The 25,027-nt window shown below is 35.4% G+C and overlaps 1 protein-coding gene across 1 annotated transcript; it reads right to left on the bottom strand.

Moving 5' to 3' along the window:
- Positions 1-996: 996 nt before the first annotated feature.
- LOC142356308 (melatonin receptor type 1B-like) lies at positions 997-24,108 on the bottom strand. The gene is made up of 6 exons (XM_075408244.1): positions 23,846-24,108; positions 23,352-23,434; positions 20,135-20,309; positions 14,044-14,155; positions 1,610-1,774; positions 997-1,327 (listed from the first exon to the last, which is right to left on the bottom strand). The coding sequence occupies exons 1-6, from the start codon at positions 24,017-24,019 to the stop codon at positions 1,122-1,124; spliced, it is 915 nt and encodes a 304-aa protein (XP_075264359.1). The 5' UTR covers positions 24,020-24,108; the 3' UTR covers positions 997-1,121.
- Between the last annotated feature and the right edge of the window lie 919 nt (positions 24,109-25,027).

Raw genomic sequence — 25,027 nt, 5'->3', positions numbered from 1 at the left:
AGACAAAAACATAATTTGAACAAAAAAGTGAACAGAATTATGCCAAACATCCCTTGTTAACACAAATCTTTAAATCTCGATAAATCCTCGAAAAACACGATATTCAAAAAATCTTTTTAATTCCGAACTCTGCGCTCAACGAGCTTTCTAATGATACCACTCACATTTCTCTACCATGAATATATCGATCGGCCAAAATTAGCTAACAAAAAAAACACATTTGAGTATATAGTTCCCTCCCCCGCAAGTGGGGTCGGAACAATAATTGTTGTCAAAAAATATTTTTCATCTAGACTGTTTTTGGACACGAAACGACGAATTAAAATCTCTCTATGTTTTTATTAATTCCGCATTTGTAGAAACTGATTATATATTTTGGTAGCATTTTTATTGAATGAGAGCATGCGAAAATGGTCGCCGTTTTCAGCGGGTGTTTTCTTTGATGCGATCTCTTAGAAAAAGACTACACAAACTATCAGATCTATAGAAATTCAATCTTTCTAATGTTTAATTTTCTGCAAACTCGGACAAGTGTCCTCCTAAGATTGGCAAAAACCGGCGCTTCTTACGTTCACGAGTGGGATTTTTGAGAACCTGTTTGTCGTACGCCGTATTGGATCTTTTGGGCAAATGCAAATTGCTGGTTTTTTGAGTTTTGAGCGCCCAAAAATTTACAATGTCCGAAGCCTTCTAAAGCAAAGCCGTCTTTAAGTTAGTAGGCAAGTAGAGCTCTTTGAAAAAGCACTAATTTTTCTCTTCCTTCATCTTAAATTGATAAGTTTTCACTTGTGTAGTTTCTAATGTTTCATTGAACATTTTTTCCCTTTTGACAAAAAATTAATAGTCCATGCGTGATATTTCTCAAATAATATAAGTTTTAAATATAAGCTGAAGATTTATTGTTAAACAATTCGAATTAAATCCCCAACAGAATAACGGCCGGGAAATATAAGCAAAAATGTGATCGCCATAGCAGGAAAAAACTATTGTGTTGCATAGATATATAAAGTTAATTACTAGAGGTTCAATTGATTAAACAAAAGAAAAAATTGCAGGAAAAGATTATACAACAAAAGTTGAAGGGAGTATTATAGTTTGTTATTTGATCCCGTGTTTTTTGTTCACATTTTAGAGGTAGCTGTGCTAGCCCCTCCCCCAGTGGTTGAAAGAGTTCCGCCCTGTTTGTCATCTCTGAACTTGTAACATGGAACCACTTTTGAGAGTAACTCCAAGTAAGCATTTCTGAATCCTCTGTGAGTCATTCCATATATGATGAAGTTGGCAGCTGAGTTCAGATGGGCCCACAAGTCCAGAATTATTATCATTTCTGCAAATTATCACTTCTCCATCAATATTCAACGACTGCAGTCGCATGTTTTATCACCGAAACAGATTTTGTCATCCTTCGAATGGAAAGATAACGAGTAACAAGGAACAACGCTACATGATTAAAGGGTAACAGGTGGGGGGGGGGTATAGACTTCAGGCTATGATTCATATACTTATGACCATTTTCTCTCTCATACACACCCCATATGCATATTACATCTATCAATGTGAATAGAAAATACCTCCTAATATTGAGAGACTGATGAAGGAATGAACGAACCCCATGGAATGATTGCAGTGATGTCAATTGCGAATCCAAGCATAGCAATCAGAATGCCATATGGCAGCCAAGTGACACAGAATGCAACGAATATTGTGACCAATGAGATTATCAACTGTTTCTGTTCACGCTGTCTCTTCTCACTCCCCGCCGCCATCCCACTGCCTATAAGCACACAACAAACAACAAACAAGAACAATTCAATCCGCAACATTTCTAATACTGCCAAAAATTGTTCAAATTTTTTTGCAATTGGTGTTCATTTCAATATACATGGTATAATTGTTATTAGTAATGCTTATCACAAACAATATTTGCCAAATAATACAATAATAAATAATATTACAAATAATAAACAACATATTTGCCAATTAAGCTCCACCCTCCTCCAACAAAAAAAAACGTTTAAACTTTTTACATAATATTTGAGTTCTAAATCTGAGTCATTTTAGATAACTTGCTTTTTTTGACGGCATGCAATAAAAAATTTTGTTGTATTTCAAACGTTGTCTCTATTCAGAGTTCAAATCTATAATAAAGCAGCCTTTATGCGAAAAAAAGAGACAGGCTGTAGCCAATTTTAGCTAATTTGATCAATTTCTGAAGTCATTTGACTCATTCTTTGGTTCATTTTTCCAATTTGATCTTGAGAAAAAAAGAGAAGATATTTATTTGAGCTTTATCGTAAATAAATGATTAATTGTATACGAGTTTTTGAGAAAAATCACGAATATAACTCTTATCACATATAAAAGAATAAGAAAGGTATTGTAACTTAAACTTCCCTTGAAATATAACAACAATTTAGTGAATAGCAACTGAAAAGTCTGTTTCGACATTCTTCTTGCAGCCAAATAATTGACAGATCTAAAGATTTTGCAACAGTATTTTTAACCTCCTGTTTCAATTTCCTTGCATATAGCTAACGGTTTCAATGTTTTGCTACCTATTCGTTCAGAAATGTCGCTGAATTTTTGTGTTAGCTACAATATTGTTGTGGAACCTGTCACTCACCTATATGAATTTCTTTAAGAGTTCCCCTAGTTCTAACTAAGTATGATTTTTTATGCTGAACAAATTTGAAACATAACTCTTTTCGATTTGTGACACGAATTAGATTCCAAATTTCATTGAGTTTGCAATTTTTTGTTTCCTTGCTTGTCCGAATAGAAAATCTGTCATTTTTTTAAATAATGTTAAGTGTGTGTTTTCTTAAGTTAACATTATATCGTCAACCCAACATTTTGAGCAGGCAAACTTGCTTGCTGAAGTCAAGGTTGTCCGCTCTCCCATGTTTTAAGATAGAGCTTCATAGGTTTTCGCGGAAAAAAGTAACAGCGAGGAAAATTAGTTCAAATTTGTTAAAATTTGAAGGAATTCGTCTCAAATGTCCGCAATTGCGAAAGAGGACAACGCTTTTCTTGAGCGCCATCTACTATCCGCCACATCTATCCGCTAAATTACCTCACTATTATCCATAAAATTGCGTCCCTTAAATCCGCACTATAGTATCTACTTTCGTCGCTTTAATCGTCTCTAATTTCCGCAGTTTTTAATGTTTTTGTCACTATTATCCGGTTCACTATTATTCGCAACTTTTACGTCACAATCATCCTTATCTTTATTATCCGCAATTTTAAAGTCCCTACCTTACGAGGCTCTTAAATATAAATTAGCCTAATTGTTTCAATTGCTTTTAATTAATTGAAATTTTGTTTCAGAAAGAAGGAAAACTATCGTCCCTAAAGAGTCGGGACAGACTTGAATTACAAAAACTGATAGATGAAATAACACTAAAAGAGAAATAACTACTACAAGTGACTGTTGAACAGAGAAATACCTACTGCAAAAGACCGATGAACACGTAGTGATGAACAATAACTGATGAAGTATATGCCTCATTTTCGTCTAAAAATCCCTTAGTAAAAATCTTCTTTTAAATCAATAGCAACTGTAATTAAACAAATTCGTATGTATCAATTTCTGCCAACTGGATCTGGGAAAAATCATCTGAGAAAACAGACTATTTAACAAAGCACGATATTCATGATGTATGTTTATCTCCAGGTCCTTATCTACAGGTGAGGAATTTTTGTCGAATTAATCGATGATTGGATTAAAAATGAAAAGAATTAGTAAAGAAACAATTGCGCTTCAACTACTGAAAAAAATAACACTGAGTGGTTTTAATTAGTTTAATCAAAGAACCGATTTTATTCATAAAGTGAAACTATACTGAGCAAATTTTATTAAAAAAATGTTCATAAGACCAATTTAATCCGTAAAGAAAAGCAGCACTGCGGCGTTTTGTTAACACAATCAAAGGGCTATTTTATCTCTAAAGTAAAACAATACTGAGTGATTCGTATTAAAATAATCTGATGCTAATTATAATGAAGTCTAGTTTAGCTTCAGTTAGTGTTTCACGCCAATAAAATGATTGCCACTAAATCCATTTCACTGTCAAATGATGTAAAATAATTAGCAGTGAGTTAATGGCAGCTAAATCTCCGTACGCTTTTATCTAAATTGTGGACAGCACTAACGAATTTGTGACATTGATTTTGTAATTTATAAATTAATGGCAGCACAATTAATTCATAAATTAGGGCGCAGCTTAAAAATTGAATGGAAAATAAATAATGATGCTCAAAATTGTGGACATTGATGACAGTTTCCCCACTCACAAATTGCTGTCCTTTGTGATGTAAAAATGTGACGTAAAAACTTAACTACCATTATCCCAGCTTTTCTCGTCACTGTTGTCAAATTTAACCGTTTTCATACCACGCGAAATGGAGTGACAAAAGATTTCCTCTCGTGTTCGCAAACGGGGACTCTGCCCAATTTTTAGGATTGGCGATGTAGGGACTATAATATTTCACGTTCCCAACACATGACTTTCCGATTACTTTTATTCCAACAAACCTCTAAAGTTGGAACTGCTTTCACTAAATCTATTGTTTTTTTCTGAACTGTTTACATTCATTCGCTTTATGTGAACTCAGTTATTTTTTTAGAATAAAATAAGCCTCAGAGCAAGGCGTTTCAGGCGTTGCCACTCTAATTTATCGTTGCGTTTCACATTAATTCAGAAATTGTCCTGCTATGTTTTTCATTTCAGCATGCAGATCATTTTAAATTGCCCTTTCGACTTTTTCAACATTTTGTTTACAATTATTCTCATTTTTACTTGTATTTTATTGCCTTCATTTGAACTTTTGAGCATTAAAAACGATCTTGCTCAGCAAACAATATGCAAATAACGCGGCCACCTTCTTATAAAGTTTAAATTTTTGGAAGAGATCAAAGAATTAAGATAATAATTCAGAAGTCGATTCTTCAGTTTAAATGGTTACTGCATTTTAGGAAAAAAAATCATTGGTTTTGAATGGGCCACGGTCTGGCTATGTCCTTAAATAGAAGCCAACGAGAAAATAATTAAATCATTATTTAATTTAAAAGCCATTTTGATCATAAATGATTTCTAGAGAATGCAGGAGATCATACTTTTTGCTAAAATTTTTTGATGTAAATGAGCTTTTTATTTACCAAAATTTAATCTCTATATAAATCAGATTTAGGAAAGTGTATTTAGGTTTTAATCTGGGTGTTATCTTCTAAGTGTTTTGGGTTTGATGTCAACCATTCTCAAAATTGTGTCAGATTTTTGAATTCGCCTCTCTAGTTTCGGTCAAGTTTTTTATTTGTTCCAGGTTATTTAGCTGAATAATTTTGCGTTTCGAAATCGTTTTGATATTTTGTTCTGTTGAAAAATTTCAGATTGAAATTATTTTTCAATAATTTAAAGACACATTATTTTAAAACGCTAATTAACTACGCTATTTTCAGCTTTATTCATGTTGCCATAGTTACATAGTCATGTGGTCGTTACTTATTTCAGGAGCACGTAGTTTGGGCTTCCCTAAGATGTCAAGGTTTTATCTTTTTCCTTCTTTTTTTTCGAAGGAATCTGGACAAAAATAGAGCTTCATAATAAGAATTATGATTATCAAAGTTTTCGTGTTTTTATCTTAGGTTTATAGGTTCTTCTGTTTTGCCAGAGAACTTTTGCAGAATAATTTTGTTTTAAGGTTCGTTTCGACGTTTGCTGTTAAGATATTGCTGCAAAACATTACTGTTGGACCACAAATAACAAGCTGTATAAACAAACAGTATCACATTCAGTTATTTTAGAACTGACAGTCAATCTGTAGCAGTGAAAATACTGAATGTGCACCGTCAACCAATCAGAGACTGAGAAGACACTATTCTCTTTTATATAGAGAAAACTGAACTAACTGTAGTCAGTCTTTTAGTTAGATACACCATGTGTATACCTTTGACTCCGGTGCTATACTTCTTAACCACCGTAATAATAGAAGTTTATTCCCACTGTTTTACAGAGTCGGTTAGTCTTAGAGATATAGGTAAGTCTACTTCGCGCGCATAAATAAGTAGCCCTAGCTCTTTATACTTTAAGGCTGTGAAAGGAGCCCATATCGGGTCTGCCTTAACTGGTGCCACCAGTGAGTTAACCAACTCTAACGGTAAAAAGAACTCACATAAAACACCCTTTTCTCTCCGGAGAAGAAATTTAGAACTAGATTACATAGCTTTATACTCTTTATTTATTTAAAATTTAAGAAAAAGGGGAACACAGACCCAACAAAACAAAAATCATTAACATTTAAACAAAAGAATTAATTAAAATGGATCATCACATTGATTAACCTTCTTCTCACGTTCCGACACACTCGGACGAATGACAACCAGCTCTTCTTACACAACAGAACAGGCGTTTAACACGCGAAATCTTACCCTTTGAGGTTATACACTATCAACACCAAGATGATTTAATATCATTTTAAATACAGCTAAACAGCTCAAATACCACTATTTTGCAGTAGAACAACAACCTCATCTTTCTTTACCAGAAAAGGCATCACAGGTTTCACGAACCGCCTTTCTTTCATTTCTAGTTCAAATTTACGGAGCTCAACTCACAAAAGGTTCAGTTCTTTTCATTTGTGACCCACTCACAACTATTCATATCTCACTGATATACGATACTCTGTTTCACCCATTATCAGACACACTGTTTGAATTCCTTAACGGAATATGGTCTGAAATACAACCATCAGACAGAGAAGGATTGTTCAGAAAATCTTCCTTCGAATTTCTTAAAGGCCTTGCACCGGCACTAAACACCAATAATTTACACTCTCGAAAAAAGCGTACACAAAATCAATCGACAGGAAATAGAGGGCTTCAATCAACTTCTCAAAATTTATATAAGCTGTGTCACAGATGCAGATTTGAACGAAGAAGAGATTCTTCATTCTCTTACACTTCTATCTTGGTATCTACACAGATTTTGGAAAAGTCTGGTTAGACACAACTTTCCAGCCACTAAACTAATAGCGGAAACGTATCCACGAATAATTAACAAATTACCAGAAACACTCCATTTTATATATATATATATATATATGACCCAAATTGGTTTCCACAAAATTTCATGAACATCACGGAAACTATACAAAAATTATAAATTAATCATCAAAACATAGGAATTAAAAACTATAATGCTGAAACACAACCAAATACTTGCACAAATATTATAGAAAGCACAAACAATTCTTTAAAAGTCTCACCTATTGAAAATATGGAAACAATAATTCACTCTCAACAGTCAGAAAGCCGTATAACCGAAACCACAGAAACAGATTTCAATTCAACACTGCTAGATGATGGAACACTCTTTTCATCACACACGGTAAACACATTAATTGATCTTGAAGATAATGATCAGAATAATAATACAACTATTAACACTACTGAAAACCCAAACGTTTGTCAAATTCATCAACACAGACAACCTGCGAATTCAACTGAATTGACACAAAATTCAAACCCATTAAACACAACTATACCACACCATTATCAAATATAAACACATTTTTACCACGTCTACACAGACAGAATTCAGTACACTTTCATACTCAACCCAACATTTTAAATAATTCAGCCCAACCCACACAAGGTACCAACCAAAATATACAAATTACCCCACAACAGTTAGTAAACATAGTCAGACAAACAAAAAAACTCACAAAATACACAACAAAGTACAAACGTACCGACTCCTACAAGCAGCGTCTACACAAACGCCATCACCTGTAGTTCGTAGGAATACACAAATGATGTACCCCTACCTAGGCAGCTCGGTACCAATGCAACAGTCGTTACGACCGTTTGATGGTAATAATACTACCTATACAACAGAAGATTTTCTAAATGCTATCACAGCAAATATGGCAAAGACAGCAGGACCAGAGCAGACTGATTCACCAATTCATGAAGCCTGGATCTTGAAGCGGATTGCCATGACCCAAATGGCTCTAATAGGACCAGCACAACATTGGTATTCACATCTCCCACTTGACATTAAAAAGGATTGGCAATCCTTTTGCCGCGAATTTCAGTAAACATTCGATAATCAACAATCGCAAACACAAGCGAACTCAATACTAGAAAGCAAAACACGTGCTTCTGGTGAACAAATTAAAACACTAGCACTCAGAATAGAACAAATGACTGGAAAAGCATATGTTAGCAATGCCCCGGATATGCGGAATGCACAAATGAATGATGCACTAGTCAAAGCACTCGTTCCCCAATTAACTAGAATAGCACTAAAAAAGATTGCAAATCACAAATCAACCGCATTGGAACCACAACTTCCATTTGCACAACTTGTTGAAAAATTACACCAAGAAGATATTACACGAACACATATTGACAGACACAAATTAAATACAAATCCCACTTCTTCACACTCAATTAACAATCTCTCACTCGAGATAGATAATCTTACAGTAGATGATATACACGCAATGGAACAAGATATTGCTCACGGAATAAATGTAGTACGGCAAAAGTACACAAATGACCCTAATTTTAAAGGAAAACCACTCTTCCTAAAATTTTGTAAAAATGCTCACGTTCAGGACATAGTATTTCTACGTGCCCTGAGAAAAGGTATACAAAACCACTTGATAAGCCTAATTTTCAGAAACGAACTTCTAACCAAGCAATGAAGGTAATCAAAACCTCCCTAATAGACAAATCACATCAAATTATATATGACAGGTAAACCACTACCATTTTCACATCGCTCCCGCAGCAATAGCAGAGAACAAAGAAATCACTCAAGACACAGAAGTCCAAATAAATTCTCGCGAAATAACTCGAAACCCTACTACGGAAATAGCAATTTCAAACCACCGAGTAGAAACAGTTCACCCTAATGTCCAAATCGATGCTAAACTCGATTACATGATTAGTCAAGTCTTGCTCGAAATGGATCAAACAAGTTTGAATATTTAAAACAAACTCTGCGACTTAGACCGCGGTTTCAAACAAATCGCTTTTATTTTACTCACAAAGAAATTTCCTTTAGTTGGTTACGTAATTACAGGACAGCGACACACATTCGCTACAGTTAAAACAACTCAAAATGTAAATTCACTCTTTCAATGTAATTTGTTTCATCGCCCCTTTATGTATTAGAGAATCAATGTTTCGAACGTATCCCTATATACTATCAAAATAAACTACAATTTGTAGATCAAGTCACTAGTCAGACCTTCCCTTGGTCTTTTAAAGCACCATGTAAACCCAAAAATTTTGATCAACAAATCTCACTCGATACAGACGGCGATGACACATATCGCTTAACACCCTACCCAATTGAGGCGCGAAACCTCGTTAAAACTTTGACGCCTGACGAAGTAGAAAACCGTTTTACCACGCCGATTTTACCGCGCAACAACTCGGAATTTACAGTCAACACTACTGGACTGAATCAATAGATAAGTTGAAATTTCATCATTTAGTCGATGACGCAGCTTAAAAAATTTGAAGTAGCACGCGCAGTAAATTTTGCACATCTTGCAAAACAAGCACAATTACAAGCACAATTCTCACAATTACGCATCGAATATAACGATTATTAAAACAAACTCTTCATTAATGGCAAAAATTTGACCGTTCGCAGACTTGATTGGCGTGACTTGATTAATGGCAACTATTTAAAAGAATCCCTCATTGGAATCTTTGGATATCCTTGGTACCTATTAAAAGAAATAGCCATAATATGGAATGTTTTTAATTTTGTACTATGCCTTTTTGGCCTCTTTCGTAGTGCATTTAACACTTATAACCTAAAATCACCTTTAGGACCCAATATCACGCTGGTTAAGATCACAACCTCTGGATTTTTTGGAGTATTTTCAGAAACAGTATTCCATGCACTCCAATCTGACTCTACACAATATAAACCACCCTCACCTAAAAAATGACGTCGTCACTCAATCGATAGTTGCACTCCACATTCACAACATGAATTGCATTTATTACAAAAGTTTTGAAAATGTATATAAAAAATTCTCCTCTCCAGTGCACAATAATTCAAATAAACGTCATACAGCCACTCTCCCAGCTTCTATTCATCAATGCTATGAAGCACTAACTGATTCTCGCATGAAACCAATTTTTCGATCTTTACATTTACACACTTTTCAACCTAATAAGCGTAAACGCTCACGTGGAATTTCTCTTTCACGCGACTCTCTTGATAAAGAACCTGACTATCAGGAAATTCCAGAGGAACTTTTCCTAAACCTTCCAAGTACTCGTGTTTAACACTTTTTTTGTTTTAGTGACTCCACTTCAGTCTCTAGCCACCAAGTAGGAGGCTCACCGATCCCCCCAAATGACGGTCCGACAGCATATGACCTTATCATGCTGGAGGTTGATAATATTCTGCCATCACTCCTCACTCCGTTGGTACTGGCACCCACAGTACCCGAGCCAGTTTGCGAGATGCAAACACCCAACCTCTTCACGATGGCGCAAACTTCCCCACAGCCACAGTGTGTGGACACTGCTAATTAAGCGCGGGTGAACGCACTGCCTTCCCCCGCCACCACTTCCTCGAGTTCAGGTGAACATCACCTGTACATCGATAGCGAAACGAGTCCGCCTACAGTCCCTGCAGGACAGCACAGCTCGTCACAAGAGCTTCAACCAGCTTCACTTATCTCAACTGCGCACACAGCAGTCTCCTAAACACAACCACCGATACCAACCACGCACATTCCATCTTGGGCTGATGAAGTGGCCACAGCAGAACAGTCTGCAAACTGTTATACACCACAAACTGTTATTCCCAACTGGGCATATTCTGGTAGGATCCGTGGACCACGACCACGACCGCAACCACTGGTTTACCCACCGCCAGTCATGCCCACACCTCACACACAGCGCCCGCCGGTATCCTCACCACGGTACGGCCCGGCTCTCCCACCTCTGAGGCCACAACAATCTTTCCCTCAGCCACCCCCCTACGACCGACCCACGTCAACTGACAATTACCTAGTAGGCGTCCACGGGAAACAGTACATGAAATCTACCCGGTTCGCTCTTCGCCGATGTAAGCTTCACAATCGCCTGCTCGACACACAGCAAACCCTCCCGAGGCCCACAGCCCTCGAGCTCCCACGGAAGGCCAAACCCTTTCATGCCAACACACGGTATTCCACCCAGGTCATAAGGACCTAATTTTAGATTCCACGAGTTCACAAACCCTCTCGGAATTAATACACTCTAAGGCATACACGTGCCAGAACGAATTAGCTACACCTCCACTCCGCCTCATCACACGCTGAAGCCAACCACTAGTTCTTGTTCTTTTGGCCAACTAGAGAACAAGTATGTCCAAGAAGGACAAGACAAGGACCTACCCCTGGAATGTTTACACTTCCCTATCAGTTCGCATTTCACAGAACGCTTCTGGCATCTGTCGAAGTACTTTTTCGCACTCGCCGATCGCCCGAATGGTTACCTCAACACTTTTTTACTCGCGACACTGCACCCTACAAGACATACGCCAAGTACGACCCCTTCTACTTGCAATTTGCATTTTTACATCCCACACAGATGGATGTAAACAACACCACTCACAATGTGAATTGGGTGAAAATGCTCCACACGATGCGCAATTACCTATTTGTGCAGCATCATTTTCAAACACAAACCGACAATTCACACGAATTCAATCCTCCAATATGCTAACACAAAGCTAACTTCACCATACTATATAAACTATAGCTACATAATACAACCTAATTATTGCGAGGGCACTCTTCCTAATTTCGACCCCATCAAAAACTATTTTATATTCTCACCACTCTACACCAAGACGTATCGTCCCATTCTTGTCCCCATCGAGTATTTACAGTGTGTATAAGCAGAAGCCACGAAGTGTACCTATGGACACACTTTCAACCTCCTCTACAGGGACTGGATGGCCGATAAAGTCAAAAATCGCCAACCCTCACAGGAAGAGCAACAGATATTCACCTCATCGCGTTGCAGCCACATTCCAACACCGACTTGTATCCTCGTGCTCTTGCTGCTTGTCTGGCACGCGACCCAGAATTTCTCTCCTTCTTTCGAGATCCAGATAATCGAGCTCCGGATTTCGTATTTGAATATCGAATTTAGGCCACAGCCCTACAACACCACCTTGGACTCACAGACCCACAAAAACGAGACGCACTGATCTCAAAACTCTATATAAAACCTATTTTTCTATTCTTCTTTCTTTTTTTTATTATACCTTTTTTCCTCTCTAACGAAGATATATCTCTCACATATTCTTCTCTTTTCCCGCAAGAATGAAGATTAGGATCAGATCTTTTCTTCTTTCTCCCCGGTTGGGACTTACGCAAGAAAGCATTAAATCTCCTTAATAGATGTAATAGGAAAGGTAGCTCACACAGTAGCTAAAAGATGGATTTCAACCAGAATGTACGCTTGTAAATTCGACTGGTTCAAACCGTGTACCAGGTAGAGATAAACAGAAATCTCCTCGTGCAAACCAGACAGAGACTACGACTACAAACGATCCTCCAACTGGGAATAAATCCTAACTACAAGACAGTCAGAGCAAATGGACATACTCTCAATAGGACTGACGTTACTGGCCAGCACACCCTGTAACTGGCACCCCTACTGGTTTCACAAGGCAAAACTCTTCACTGACAACACTAGTCACCACTTCACTGAGCGGGACTCCAGACGACGACACAAGTCACTACCCACTTGAGAGAGGACACAACTCATCACTCACTTCAACCTACTTTCAACGAGGATGACACATTTTACGTATTTCTGCTACACTTCACAGATTCGGATTTGAAACTATCCACCCCGGATGGATGTAGCAGTGAAAATATTGAATGTGCACCTTCAACCAATCAGAGACTGAGAAGACACTATTCTCTTTTATATAGAGAGAACTGAACTAACTGTATTCAGTCTTTTCGTTAGATACACCATGTGTATATCTTTGACTCCGGTGCTATACTTCTTAACCACCGTAATAATAGAAGTTTACTCCCAGTGTTTTACAGAGTCGGTTAGTTTTAGAGATATAGGTAAGTCTACTTCGAGCGCAGAAATAAGTAGCCCTAGCTCTTTATAATTTAAGGCTGTAAAAGGAGCACATATCGGGTCTGCCTTAAATCATCAAAGTAATGAAAGTTTGTCATTATAATTATTTATAATTAATGACTAGTTGAAGTGATGACGCAAAAACGAAGCCAGCGATGACCCAAAAAATTCTGCTCGACTTCTGCTCAAAATACTGAGTTGCAAAACTTGGGTTTGCTATTGTCGAATCACGATTCCAGAAGAAACCTTGTTTTGAGCCTTTTTTTCTCGCCAGGAAAAATTTACGTAATCTTTTTTACTAATGCTTATAACGCAGTCAGCAAGCTAGATTCCTGATCTGATCCGTTTCTGAAGAACCACTTACCAATCAAAAAATTTCGATGTTTATTGACAAAGATAATGTGTCAAAATTTTGGAAGAGAAAATGAAGAAAAACTTTTGTATTTTAGTCATGGTTAACGGGATAAGGAAAGACATTTAAGCTACCTACGTTTCTTCGATGTGCTAATATGGCAATCTAGCCATGCTGCGATTATTGCTTTATCTCAAAAATTACAAAAATCTGGAGTGTCTTGGCAATTTTCCAACTTTCTTTTAGAAGAAGTTTGGTTGCTGTTTAGTCTTGTTCTGCTGCCGTTTCGATATGCACAAGAGCAAAAAAACATATAGTTTGCAAACAATCAGACATAAAAAAGATCTTTCCTCCAACCATGGAAAAGCATTGGGTCATTAGATTGAGTATCAAATGACTCTTTCTGAGCAGAATTAGAGGTGTTTTTGAAGCAAAACTCAATTTGCTAAGATGATCTCAACTCATAATTACTTTGAGATTTCTGATTGAAAAAAGTGAAATTTGATCACGACAGAAAGAGTTCAGTTTTAAGATGTGAAATATGAACTTGATCACTGACTGTTTGCTTTTCTCCATATGCTGTAATAGCAGAATAGGATTGTGAAGAGAGGAATTCCGAGTGCCAACACAGTGTAGAAAAGAGTGTTAAACCACCACCTGATACTGTCAATCTAAACACAAACAACAAACAAAAACAAATTCACGCCCATTTTCTCTGTGCAAAAACTTTGTGTTGAGGTTGAGTGATTCAATAAATTTAGTGATTTAGTTATTAATTTCAACCATGATTATGATAACCAAGTAAATTGACAGGTCCCCTAGTTTTAAATTAATGTCAAATTTGCAATTATTTGACCTTGTGAAGAGATAAATTGCAAATTTTTACAAATTTGGCATTATCGAGCAAAAATTTGCAATTTTTTTGCAAATTTGGCATCAGTTTTGAACTAGGGTCTTATAAAATTAGACTTCTGTTCACTGTTAAAGCTATTAATTTTAGCACGTCCAAAATATTTTCAAAACTATTTAGTACAGAATAAACAATAGGGTCTCTGCTCTTTTATGAAGCTGTCCGCAGTGGACTATCTAACTTTTTTGCGTATTAGACTGATATTATCTGGCAGGTTGAGAGAACGGAGAGAAATTCAGCGTAAAATTAGCCTGGCAAGAAGCTCTACTTGTTCAACGGACTATGATTGCGTACAGAGATGAAGCCCCTATATCCAAGAAAAAATAAAAGAATGTAATATAGGAGATGCCCTATTTTAAGAGCTTGAGACCAGTTGATGTAATAGTTAGAACACTGAGATTTTAAGGGAGATGTTGGTTCTAATCCAGTACTGGTCACATTTCACAGTAGTTGAATAAGCTTCGACTTCCCGTTTCTAATTCTACATAATGAACGGATTTCTTAGCCCTCTGAAGACGACAGTAGAATTATTTCGTAACTGTCCTCTATTTTGTGTCACAATTTATTGCATTGAAAATCCTTGCGTTATCCACGCAAACTAGATGAAAAAAGTTGGAAAATTTTGTCTTTTTCGAAGTACACATGTAATTTAGTCTGGCTATAAGCCTCGGATTAAATACTCCCATGCCTTCAAATACTTAAATTACATACTTACTACATACAAAAAATTATTCAAAGCATTAGTATTGTTATTATTAATATTATTATCTTGAAATTGTGGCTGTTCGTTTTCATATGTAAAATGGTATCTCAACGCTCCTATTTATCTGTTAAATGGCAATTTCTGGCGCTGATCGGGCCAAAACTCGGCTAAAACATTTTTAAAACAAATTTTACTGTTTCAGGCTCTCATTGAAGTGGGCAATCTTTTCCTTTTTTAACATTTTTTAGAATTAAAGACTTGTGACTTCACTTCTTTTTCGTTCTTTTTTTATAATAATTTGATTGTTCTCGTGTTTTGTCCAGTTTTTAGACAGCTAGAAAAATTTTTTAAATTATTGGATATTCCACAGTGTCTGATATCTGTTTGAAGATTCAATCAGCTAACTTTAGAGATAATAAATTGGCTGGCAAGATACGATCTGAGAAGATTTTATAGTTCCGACCCCTCTTGGGGGGAGGAACAATATACTCAAATGGGTTTTTTTGTTCAGATAATTTTGCCCGACCGATATATTAATCGTAGAGATTTTTGAGTAGTATCAATACAAAGCCCGTCCAGCCAAAAATATAGAACAGAACCATTTTGTCAATTTTCATTATTATAAGGAGTTATCGAGGATTAAATTTCGTGAATGTTAGACGTATTTCAGCTGTTTTTATTCACAATTTTGACAAATTTTCGTCAATTTTGCTCAAATAAGATAAAATTGTTGACTGTAGTGTTACAAATTTTATCTCTAAAAATAGAGGAGGATTGCCGAAGTTTCCGATCCGAGTTTTTTGGCTAGAATTTATGCTAATATTTTCAAAATTGAGAATTTTTTGTAAAAAAAAAATGGATCAAATTTGCATTTTTAGCCCACTTGCTTTAATTTTGCCGGAAGTAGACACCTTAAAACTGCGACCAGATTCTTCTTAAGCTGAAAAAAGAACTAGGTGTGCTCCAGCTGGCTTTGAGATTCTCCAATTTGAATTATAATATTGACAATTTTTTGCAAATCGAAACTCGATAATTATACAAAAGGCATTTATTTTTGACAAACTGAAAAATTTTGTATAGAATTGATCTGTTTTACAAACGTTTTAACAATTGAGTGTTTTGTTAGACTTGCAGCACTATCTTGATCTCACTATGGATCCCTATCACAAAAAATTTTAAGATTTTAATGGGGCGCGACCTTTTTTAAAAAATATTTCCGCTATGTAAATATTTTTTTATGTAAATTAGCGAAAAGAATTGCAATTTTCAAATGATGCCTCAATTACTGAAAGATACTAATTACACTAAACGAGACCCAACAAGATTCTACTATGGCTTCACAGTTAAGCTCATGGTTTTTATGGCTCTGACAAATTGTTTTCGTAAAAATTTTATGGATTTCTTTTGTTTTGCTTTCATTTCTGATAGTTTTTCTAGCCGAAAGACTTAGTGTCCGCAATCAAAGATCCAATTAAATTTTTTACATTATAAAAGAATCTTTACATTTTTTTCTGTTGTTAGCTAATGTCTGTTATAATTTTGCATATACTTGTTTTGAGAAAATATCGGTGATTTTTGAACATTGCCATTATTTCATCTTGTTTTTCTCAACTTCGGGCGTAGTCTCAGTAAATATGGGCGGAAACCAACTTCCTGTGAGTTCTAAAATGACGTCGGTAACGGTTTTGTATTCCACTAATGGTTTCTTTGTTTTGGTTCTACGCGTTTTCTGTTTTTCTTATATTTTTGATAATAATTGAATATTTAATTGTCAAATTGTCAAGTTCAATAAAAAAAGGAAATGTAGGGAAAAAATACAACGTCGGAAAAAAGCGTATCTGGATATGTTAATTGTTTTTGTTGAGTAGTTTATGCTTTTGGGCTGAAACCCAGTTATCTCGCAAAATTTTGTGAGATTTTTCATTTTGCCTGTGTTTGTCTATCTTTTCGTTGTTGTGCGACATATACCCAATAGCAATAGATCATAATTGCTTCCCCAAGACATAGCTCAACCTAGTTAAAGATTTAATTTTAGAGCCGTTTCTTTTATTGACTTTCAAAGTAATTAAAAAAGAAAAATGATTTTTTTCAAATGTCGCTTTTTTGCTTCTATTTTCGTCACCATGTAACTCAGTCTCACTCAAAAAAGAATCAATTACTTCTTGTTGATTCATAAATTTTGTTCGCATTTGATTAAGCGTTGTGATTCATTGCTTCGACCATTTAGTTTCATAATATTTTTGGAGATTTCTATACTCTTCAATTTTCGGGTTTGTTTTTGTTGTCATTTCTAAATAGTCTTTTTATAAGGAAGAATTGTTAATGTTAAAAGGAAGGTTAAACTATAATTTACAGTTCTTGAAGGTAACATCTTATAATTATAGTGCCTTGAACAGTGTCAGTTCTTTATGTATTTGTTTCTTTATGGGCTCGTGATTTAGTCTCATTATTAACGGGCTCAATTGGCTCTCTGAGATGTTGAAACTGAATCCATCGCATTTATTGTGATCCCATGTCTGTTATGACTTCTGAAAATATTTGTTTTCAAAAATAAATTTCAGTTTTTGAGTTTCATCTTTTTTAAATAATTTTTCCGGTCGATTTGCGGCTCAGTCACTGTACAAACAGGTCACAACTCCATTCCGTTGAGCTATAACTTAATCTTTATAATAAATTTGACTTCAAACATTTGTTTCTCGCCTCTGTTACTACTGTTACTACGAGATTTCATAAAAATTTAGTTTGTTATATATTTGTACATTTCAAAGATTTTTGGTTTCTTTTTCAATTATGACAAAAATTGTTGATTCCATTGGCCTTGAATTTTTGCGAAATTGAACATTGGGGACAGGTCCCATATCTTTTCTAATGAAGTACAGGTTAAATTGCTTTGTTTTGGTTTTTATCTGATGTGAGTTTGATTTTGTTATAATTTTGCTTACTGACATCTAGTTTTGGTCGTAAATAATGTTTGTTGTTTGATTTTTGTTAATTTCCTTACTAGTAGTCCTATCATCAACAACTTTCATCGGCCCTCTAGCGTGGCATTATACAATGGTACGAAAAAAGCTACGTACAACTTAAGATTTTTTAAAAAGCAATACAAACATCAAAAAATATAACATTTTCAGTTCAAATTTATTCTCTAATAACGCGTCATTACAACTTTGGTTTTTTTAACGTCTAGTAGACGGTTTGTATAGTTTTCATACAGGTTTCTCACGGCGTATGCGTCAACTTCATTCCAAATTTCATACACTTTTTCTTCTAAATATTCCCAAAAAAATTGTCTGTTTTCGTAATCGTTGCTTCAAAATCGCCCCTAAATTTTCAGTAGGATTCAGATTTGGACTGTATGTTGGCCATTCTAGTACTCTCCACTCGTTTTTTTGGGAAAAAATGCCGATAATCTACGAGTTATGCACAGGAGCTTTATCTTGTTGAAGAATAATGTTCAAGAAATGCATTGTTTCGTAAATTTTCAACATTTCCAAAAAACCGACAGCGTTTAGTTGTTTGGACACTTAACAAGCAATTTCCGTCCATCTGATCGTGTTGCACTCCAAAACATAAGTGATCGTTTGTCCGAAATTTTTTTTGTATTTTTTCAAGAAATCCCGTTCCATTTCTTCGAAAAACTCTAACAATTCCGTCGCTGGAGATGCGCACTCTTGTTTCATCAGTAAAAACAACATTCTGCCGAAAAGAGATCAACCTCTTGAGCATATTGATACACCATTTTGAATGAAAACACTTGCTTTTCTTCTTCATTCTGAGTTTTTTTCAGCCTCAGCATTTCTTGAAAAAACGCAGTATTTTTTGAGAATTCGTCTAACTGTACCTCTGGAAATTGTATCGTTGCAAAAGAAAGCGTTATGAGGCACTCGAATGCGCTCCAGTGAGGTTTTGGGATCTTTCAAAACATCGGTAACTAACTTTTTCTGATTTTCTTTGACAATTTGTGGGGTCTTCCGCTCGGTTTTTGGGCCTCGAAACTGTTATTTTTCAGATAAAGTTTGTACGCATACTGTGCACTGGATCTTGATTTCAAGTTGAGTTGTTTTTGTATTTTAGACCATGAAAATCTGACATCTCGTAGCGTAACAACTTGGCAAACGGTAAAAGAACAAAGCGGTTTAACCATCTTTTCTGTTTAGGCGGAGAAATTGAGAGTGAAATTTCTTTTAAAACCTCTAAATTTCACACCTGTTTTCACGGTTTAGCGCAATTCATGCTTATGAAGCACGAATCATGCTTTAAGAGCAGAAATCATGCTGTACGTAGCTTTTTGGTACCATAGTGTATCATATTCCATTGGTTGTTTATTCAACGATTTCATATGTTTTTGAAAGTTTTCTATCTCTTCATCATTTGATAGCCAATTAAGTCAAGAAGGTGGATGAGCTGGGTCGGAACATTATGTGCGTACGCATATTACTGAGCCTCCTTATTTTTTTAATATTTAGTGGAATACTTTCATTACTATCAAATTTGCGAATAATACTAGTGTAATCCGCAAACTGAACAATGTCATTTTCCCCCTCACGTTCTTTGGAAAAACCGTTGACGTATCAGCCATTCTCATGAATAACGTCACTAAATTGAGCATGTAAAAAGGGAATTAAACAGAAAAGAAGGAAAGGAAAACTTAAATAATGAATAATTGCATAAAATTCTTTCTAGTTAATATTGGCGGAATTTGAAAAACGAATGGGACGTTATTTATTATAAGTACAGTTTTAGGCTAATCAACTTTAATTTGCGGAGAATAGTGACAGAGTGCGTTTTAATTTGAACAACATCCAATGAAAACACAAAAACTTCATAAAATAACAGCGGATTGATTGTGTTGAGCAGGTTTCTGCGGAATATTTCGAGCAATTACAAATTCTCAAATTTTGGGTACCATTGACTGACATTTCCAGTTACGAAGCAATGTGAAATTATTAGTTAATTATTCTCACTAATTTCCGACCCTACTAACTAAACTCCGTCCTTAAACATGTATCGCAGAAGAACAGTAAAAACATTTATAACCTTAAAACTGCAATGCAGGAATAGCCCAGTGAACTCGTGTCCCCCCAGTCCCATGAAGGGGTAGTTGGGCAGATCCAGACAAAATACACAAATCCAGATCAACACTATACACAGAAGAGTCCCTCTGAGATCGAATAACTGTTTGTATATTTGACTCTGGCAAATTGCAATGTACCTAAACATCCAGGTAAACAGTTGTCGAAATTATATCCAGTTAGTTGAAACATTTTCATCACAATTGAGATCAATTCACCTATCCGGGATAAGTGAAATTTAAACCACTGAAATTTAAATTTTCGCTAAAATTTAAACCATTTAAAGGCTGGTTGAGAATTGTCGTCTTCTGAATTTCTGCTAGGCTCAACAGTGAGGGGACTCTGTCGCCCAGAAGATCGATCAAATAAAATTAAACCAAAGGTTTTGAATTGGTGAAGCAAGTGTTACTTTGTTACTCTGCAATTTCCCCTCTTCCACTCTTATATGCTGTTGCAAATTAGATTGCCGTGAAATGAGTTAATTCACAATGGGGCTCGTAATATAAATTCTAGGGATATGATTAACAAAAGTATGAATATTACTTTCACATCAATGAAAAGTACAAATTTATGACATTTTATAATAGTAAATAAAATAATAATAACAATATCCGTGTCTCACTTCCCAAATGAATTAAATCAAAAGCGCTCACAGTATCCCGACTGGTATTGCAATTACAAACTTCCAGAGTTCAGTCTCACTCTCAATCTCTTCTTTGCTTTTCACACTATTTTGTAAAGTTTAGTCCCATAAAACCAATTAATTTCTCTCGCTTGTGCAAAAATCTCTCTTTTGTCCAAACTTGAAGTTCTCCCAAAATTCTCCAAACTCTCTCTAAATTTCTCTGTGTTAATTTATACTCGACCAATACGCTCTTATCTTAAGTAAACAAACCATAATCTTTTAAGTACGCATTGCAACTTGCATTTGAAATCTGTCACAACCTATAGGAGGGCTTTGTTAGCTATGCAAACAAACCAATATCAAATTATGCTCTGTCGTTCAACTTCGACCAACCATTTTTCAACTTTCTCCTTATCTTAAATACACGAACGTTGGAGTCTTATGTAAACAAATCTAATCCACTTTATCTCATATATGCACTTGACATGTCAATCAGTGTTTGCTTAGTAAACATTAAACGTTGCTCTGAAAAGATATTATTCCTCTACTTCCGCTATCAAATTATCTAGCTGCAATCAATCCCTGTCGAAAATCATCTGATGAATAAATAACTAAACTCAACCCCAAAGCTAAGAGTAATTGTTATTCTGGGTTTTCTTAACATTTGATGCAATTCCCCAGTTAGAACCTGCCAGAAAGTCTAAATTTCCTAAAAGCCTACAATTTGACCTCTAGGGGTCATCCAAAGGTCACCACTCAAAAATGAGGGGTCAAGTTGGTAAAACTAAAAATTGTCACGGAAATTTCTCTCATGAAAGCACCTACCTACATATTTTTATGACATAACTCCCACTAGAACAGGAGCAATGACTGCGCACACTTTTCATCGACCTCCTGGATTACCCCAAAGTTCTAAACCTATTAACTCGCGAAGTAGTGGTCAAAACGTGTTCGGGTAAAAACACTTAGTAAATATAGGGTATTACCAATCTGCCTGCCAAGTTTCTTGACCAACGAATCAGCGTTTCGAGTCGTTTGTAATTTTAATATTTTTAAAGTGTCGTGTCGACAAAAACCCGAAAAATCCGAGTTCGTCAAAATTGAACAGGGTGAATGTTTTTTATCACTAACTGCCTCAGGTAATCATATTATTACCATTTCAAAGTCATTCGGCCTCTCAGAAAAGCCAATCCGATTTCGCGTACCGAAATTAATTTATTCCCCAATTTTCAGGTCAATACGACTTCAACTTTTTGAGAAATGGCTATTTCCGTTTCATTGCTAACTTTTTATGGTGAAAACTGCCTATTCTTATTTCAAAACGCTAATAAATTTTTCCCACAAATTCCTAAACTCTTCCCATGATCATCTGATACATTACATTAGACTTAATACCCATTGAAACCCTTAATTAGTCTTATATATAACTCAAAGAGTCATTTTTTCGTTCAAAATATCGAAAACCTTCAAATCACACATTTTCCGGTGTTAGTAGCTTTCCGGGGTTGGGTGGTCGAATTGGCCCAACATGTATAAAAGCCTGAAAGGACCATTAAGTGTACCTGACAATAAAATTTGGTAAAAGTCCGCTGAATATAACCCTCCATGGGGGTGCGGTTTAGATCTTCTAGGTGGTATTTAGAAAAACTGATAAATTGCATTTTTATTTACCCTAAGTCAACAAAATTTTACTTATAAAAACTCAGATCGAAAAGCTGTAACCGACCGCGCATCTCTAATATATATAGACAATCCTTAGGGCAACATCCCCAAAAATTTTCAGAGTCCAATGATGAATATAACTTAAAGAGTTGAGATGTACCAGGTTCGCGGGTGCCAATATTTTTGCAAATTCGAAATCACACTTGATTTACTTCAAATTGAAATTGCATTTCTGTTCAAAGTATCTAGATCACTTCAAATGTTCGCTCTCTAGTTTACTTCTAAATTTAAATCACTCATTTCGACTTTGGCCTGATGCACAAATACAACTTTGCTAAGTAAACGAAATATATCGTCAGCTGAATATGCTTTTGTTCATTAATTTGTTTGTTTAAGATATATCACTCAATTCCTCTCCCTGGCGCCTTCGAAACAATAACCCTTTAAGAAAGAACGCTTATTTCAAACACCTAATTAACTTGTCTAAGTTGACCTAAATTATCTAACTTACTCGCAGTTTCTGCTTATTTCATGCGTGCTACAAGAATGCTGCGAAAATCAGTGGACATTTGCTCCAAAAAATTGCGTCATTTATGATCATTTAGTGATATTCCTTCATGCAGTTATGCAGCACATTCGGCGTTTATTTTGCTCTATTTTTTTTAATCAGCGCTTTCTAAAACATTAAACATTTTTTCATGCCATTAAGCGCCTTTCAGCGCTGTTCAGCATTTTGTGCGCTCACTTACTTGTGACATCTCAAATGCAGGCCGAGATCTTACGCGAACTTATTAAAGTCTATATTAGAAGGTTTGTTAACTAGAAAACTGTTTTCAAGTGGAGGAAGTTGATCAGTTTGAAAATTTGAAAAGCGAGAGAAAAGACTGGCACTTGCCTGTTGATGGCAACAAACATCATAGTCCAGAGACTTCCGAAACATCCCAACATGCAGATGGTTCCACTGACCTCACACAGAACCTGTCAATGTCAACAATTCTTTTTGCAAAACACACATTTTGTCAAAGACTCTCTTTCGAATGGAATCATTATTTGCTCAAGAATTTAAGTTTGATCCAAAAAAATTCGTCCATTTGTTTTCTGAATTGACATAGGTTTTTGAACTTAAATTTTCAGCTGTTCTATTTTATGAAACAAACTTTATGAGAAATCCACGCAGATATAACTTTTGAATAGACAGGTTCACAATTTCCGTGACGGACTTCTATTCCCACTTGGCCCAAAAAAAAAACAACTGTTCAGCCCAAAAAGATGTACGGTGAAATTGGGAAACCCTAAAGATGAATATATGAAATCTCACTCAGTGCCAATTATATTACTATAATCTGGATCTAAATAATCATGGAACTAGAATAAATACAATTAATTAACCTTGTTTTGGGCAAGAATAGTGTCTCCATAGAATATTCCCAGATATGCAAACACATTCATGGACATCACTCCCAAGTCACAGATTGCCAAGTTGATCACAAACAGGTGGGGGATCTGGCGCAGGTGTTTCACGAAACAGACAGACGCAATCACTGAACAAACATAACTAGTCATAAGAGTCGGTAAACTTCAAGCGCATATGTTAGTCTATGTTTTAAAAAACGATCCCTTGTTTTTTTTTAACAAATTACCACAAATACGGAATATCCTGTGAAATATCGTCAGACGAATAAATAATTGGCAAAAAATAATTGATAGTTTCATAGTTCTGGCCATGAAAAGTTTGGAGGTTACTTAAGGAGAACCTCAAAATTAAAAAAAATGTTCTGTGTTCAGCTTTAAAAAAAGAAAAATTTATTACAGCTTAAAACATTGAATTTTTGCAGTAGCTACATATATATATATATATATATATATATATATATATATATATATATATATATATATATATATATATATTGCTGCCTAAAACTATTGGTTAGTTAAATAATTCTGTATCACATCAAACATATATTTTATAACACTCTTTATGTCAGACTTGCTTCAAAATATCAAGTTTTGCTCAATGATAAAACTTGCCTGATAAGAATATTTTAAGTAGATAACAAATATTCCCAATTGTCATCTCATAAGACTTTGTTGAGTAAATCTCTCTCCTAAAAGAATCCTGAAGAACAAAATTCTACCTACTATGATTTTTGTCAGAAAGTATTCTGTGGCCATCAATTATCACATAAGAATCTACAAGTATCATGTAACATCTTTCAAGATAACTATTCATAGTCAGCAACACCACCCGAATTGTTGGTGATATGTTATTTGAGGTATTTGGTTTTTCTAGAGGCGATCTGAACTGTTTCTGAAAAAAATGGAACAAATAAATATTTCTCTGCGAACGTTTTCTTACGACAGAGCCATTCAATTGTCATTGGGATACTTTTTTGTTTGACCTCTGTGAACCAGCTTAGTTTCAAAACTTTTTGTGTTCAATTTATTAGTCGAGAAAACAAATTAATTAGTTTGGAGAAGTTCTACCTTTGAAATGTTCTGTAAATTTTATTGCTCTTGGGGCTTTTTTGTACCCATGTGGTGTCATGCTTTAAGGCAAGAAAAATACAGTCA

The sequence above is a fragment of the Convolutriloba macropyga genome, unplaced genomic scaffold (assembly GCF_964194025.1).
Source record: "Convolutriloba macropyga unplaced genomic scaffold, txConMacr16.3 SCAFFOLD_3728, whole genome shotgun sequence".
NCBI lineage: Eukaryota > Metazoa > Xenacoelomorpha > Acoela > Convolutidae > Convolutriloba > Convolutriloba macropyga.
The sequence above is the reverse complement of the archived record's forward strand: the minus strand, read 5'-3'. Positions and strand labels throughout refer to the sequence as shown.